The sequence below is a fragment of the Brassica oleracea genome, chromosome C3 (genome assembly GCF_000695525.1).
Source record: "Brassica oleracea var. oleracea cultivar TO1000 chromosome C3, BOL, whole genome shotgun sequence".
In the NCBI taxonomy this organism is placed as follows: domain Eukaryota; kingdom Viridiplantae; phylum Streptophyta; class Magnoliopsida; order Brassicales; family Brassicaceae; genus Brassica; species Brassica oleracea.
This window is the reverse complement of record NC_027750.1, coordinates 49,720,834-49,723,992: the sequence shown is the minus strand read 5'-3', so window position 1 is coordinate 49,723,992 and position 3,159 is coordinate 49,720,834. Positions and strand designations below refer to the sequence as shown.

General features: G+C 34.6%; 1 protein-coding gene across 1 annotated transcript; it reads right to left on the bottom strand.

The window, feature by feature from the left end:
- Window positions 1-1,748: 1,748 nt before the first annotated feature.
- Window positions 1,749-2,546, bottom strand: LOC106333965 (transcription factor PRE4). The gene is made up of 2 exons (XM_013772345.1): window positions 2,389-2,546; window positions 1,749-1,895 (listed from the first exon to the last, which is right to left on the bottom strand). The coding sequence occupies exons 1-2, from the start codon at window positions 2,521-2,523 to the stop codon at window positions 1,749-1,751; spliced, it is 282 nt and encodes a 93-aa protein (XP_013627799.1). The 5' UTR covers window positions 2,524-2,546.
- Between the last annotated feature and the right edge of the window lie 613 nt (window positions 2,547-3,159).

Sequence of the window (3,159 nt, the reverse complement as noted above, 5' to 3'; positions counted from 1 at the left end):
TTCATGATTGAAATCATCTTCACCATCTTGATAAGTCATATGAGCTTCAGGATTCTTCCCTTTCAAACTCTCTTGGTAGAGGTCAACGAGATGTTTGGGAATCCTACATGTCTTAGCCCAATGATTACCCATACCACATCTATGGCACACGAATTTGGTCGAGTTTTGTGGCTTGAAAGATGTACCATGGCCTCCATAGGAGCCACGGCCATATGAGTTGCCTCGGCCTCGACTAAACGAGTTTCGGTCTCGAGCACCACGTCCATGCCATTTTCCACGACCACGGTCGTGTTGGCTATCACTCTGGACATGGTTCGACTCTTTCTTAGCCTCTACGGTCGCATGTGCCTCACGTAATGGGTTTGTTCCAGGTGGTCTCAATTCACTGTTTCTCATCAACAGTTCATTGTTCTGCTCAGCGAGCAAGAGACAAGATATCAGATTAGCATAAGTTGTGAAGCCCTTCTCACGGTACTGTTGTTGTAATAGCACATTGCTTGTGTGGAAGGTGGAAAAGTTTTTCTCAAGCATATCCTTATCCGTTATATCCTCACCACACAGTTTAAACAGGGCCGAGTTATACTCGTCCACGGACTTGAAGTCCTGGATTCTGAGATTCCTCCAATCATACATAGCCTTTGGTAATAACACTGTTCTCTGGTGATCATATCTTGTTTTCAACTCTGTCCAAAGGTCTAGAGGATTCTCAATAGTCAAATACTGATATTTGAGACTCTCAATAAGATGATGGCGTATAATCAATATCGCACTGTATCTATCTTTCTCATCTTAGCATCAAGTGCCCATTGCAAGTAATTATCTCCAGAGAGACTTAGGGCAGCAAAATCCAAGTTGTTGATTTTCGACATCTGAAATCATATGTTTCATAATTAGATTTAAAAGTGTTCAAGCGAATGCAATCAATATGCTCAAGCAATCTGGATTCTAGGTATGATGCAAATAGGTCATTCGTATATGATGCATACATGTTCAATCTTAGCATTCAGATTCTATATGCAATCAGTTCGTACTATTATGCATGCATGATGCAAACAAGCCGCACAGCTACAATCTTAGCAAACGGTTTCAATGCAATCAATACAATGGTCATTCGTTTTCAATCTTAGCAAACGGTTTTCTAAGAGTTCAATATGTAATTGCAATCAAATAGTCGAGCAATGCATCAATTAGGGTTCATTCGAGAATGTATGAAAACTATCAATACTAGCCGGATCATTATCAAGACGAGAATGCATAAATCATTTAACCTAGCAAGCAATTTCTATTTCAATTCAAGCATTCAGAATTACACCGTCATAGAATAATAGAAAGACTAGATAAAGGAAATACAAATATGGAAAGAGTACAAATCATAGACTCTCTCTCCTCTAGCATTGGGCCGATTATAAACCGGACCGGTTATGGACATCCACGATATGATTTATAACAATATATATATTCTCTTGTTATATATATATATTCTCTTGTTATATACATATTCTTGATGTCTGACGAAAAGGACAATTCTGAGAAACTTGTTTGCCTTAAATAATGTGAACATAACTCCAACCAGTTGCTTCGTAGTTCGTTCAACAACTGACAAAGAAAACCCTAAATAGAAAAAAAAAACATTATAGACGAGAGAACTCAAAGGCCAGAATGATCATCACTTTAAAATACAATAACACGGTGATTATTAAAACTGAGAAAGACAGTTTATAGAAAAAAGAACTCTGTGATTCATTGCACTACATAAGCAAACTTCGGATGAGCGCAGCTTGAGCTGAATCAGTTGATTCCAAAAGTTGAGATAATCTTTCACTAAGATCATCCACTTCTTTGTTCAAGTTTCTTATGTAAGTACATGTCTCTTGTAATACCTTCGATGCTGAAACCTGAAATGTAACAAAATTGTGTTATCATATTTATCCCTTCTAACTTTTTTTACTAAACAGTGAGTTTATAAAATAGTTTATAAGAAAATCACGAATTATCCAAAATACTTAAATCATTTTTGTAAGGTAAATATAATTTTCTCACTGAGTATACCAAGTTTAAAAAAGGTGAGAAGTCCTCACGAATTCACGGTATTTAAGATTAGGTATGCATGTTTGTGTGTGTGTTTAAACCATTTTTATAGTTTAAAAGTTAGTATATCTGCTTTTCTTGTTTGATTCTGCATATAATTAAATTCCGAGACTTTGCTATTCTATGGTTGTAATTTACTAAAGGCTCTAATTTGAATGCAATATGTAGATATACAAGTAAAAATTATACTGTTCACTTTCGTTAGATGGAGAAAAATTAGAGTAAATAAAGAAAGAATAAAAACAATATAATCATTGAAAATAAATAATTTTAAATGAAGAACTGGTTCGATCATTGTACCTTTCCAGAGCGTCTGTGGTTGTTACCAAGTTCGGGGAGAAGACGATGAAGCTGGAGGACAAGATCGTTGATTTGGTCTTCGCTAATCATGGAAGCTCCGGTTTGTCTTGATGACCGTGACCTTCGGCTAGACATAATTATGTATGTAATATGGAAGAGATTTATAAATCTTAGGGTTTATTGATCTTGATCAATGTAGATATGTGAGAGGAACTGTGTAAGCTTTTTGGTGTATACTATTTATATTATCAGAGCAGGAGAAAGAGAGAGAAATGAATAATATAGAAGTGGAAGGGAGTGCAACTCAAAGAATACACATGAACGGTTTCAACTTGTGTTTAAATAGAAGATTATCAAGTTGGCAAAAAAAGAAGAAGATTTTCAACCATTTTGACTCCATAGAATAATTTAATATGAGAAAATACATATATGTTTCTTATCGCATGTTTCCTAAAATTCAAGTGTTAGTTAAAACTCGGCGTTTGGGTTTATTTTAACGGTAAAGAAACATAAAGGGAAGCCCTTTGTCAAAAAATAAAAAGAAACATAAAGGGATTTACATAATTATTTTATTTAATCTTTTCATGGTAGGCAATGTGTTTCATAAAAACAGATTTTTAGCAAAACATATCTTTGTAATTGTCCATAAATTTTGCGATGGAAGTAGTGGTGGTTTTACGGCCAAAACGAATTCCACCGCTAATCGAACTATATAATAAGTAAATATTCATTTAACAAAAAATATTAAATATCCTATCTAAATATATAGTT

Bases quoted from the DNA above. Each gene is read 5' to 3' on its own strand.
- LOC106333965 (XM_013772345.1), bottom strand. From the start codon at position 2,523: ATGTCTAGCCGAAGGTCACGGTCATCAAGACAAACCGGAGCTTCCATG. The intron at 1,896-2,388 runs GTACAATGATCG...GTTACATTTCAG, and splicing joins ACCACAGACGCTCTGGAAAG to GTTTCAGCATCGAAGGTATT.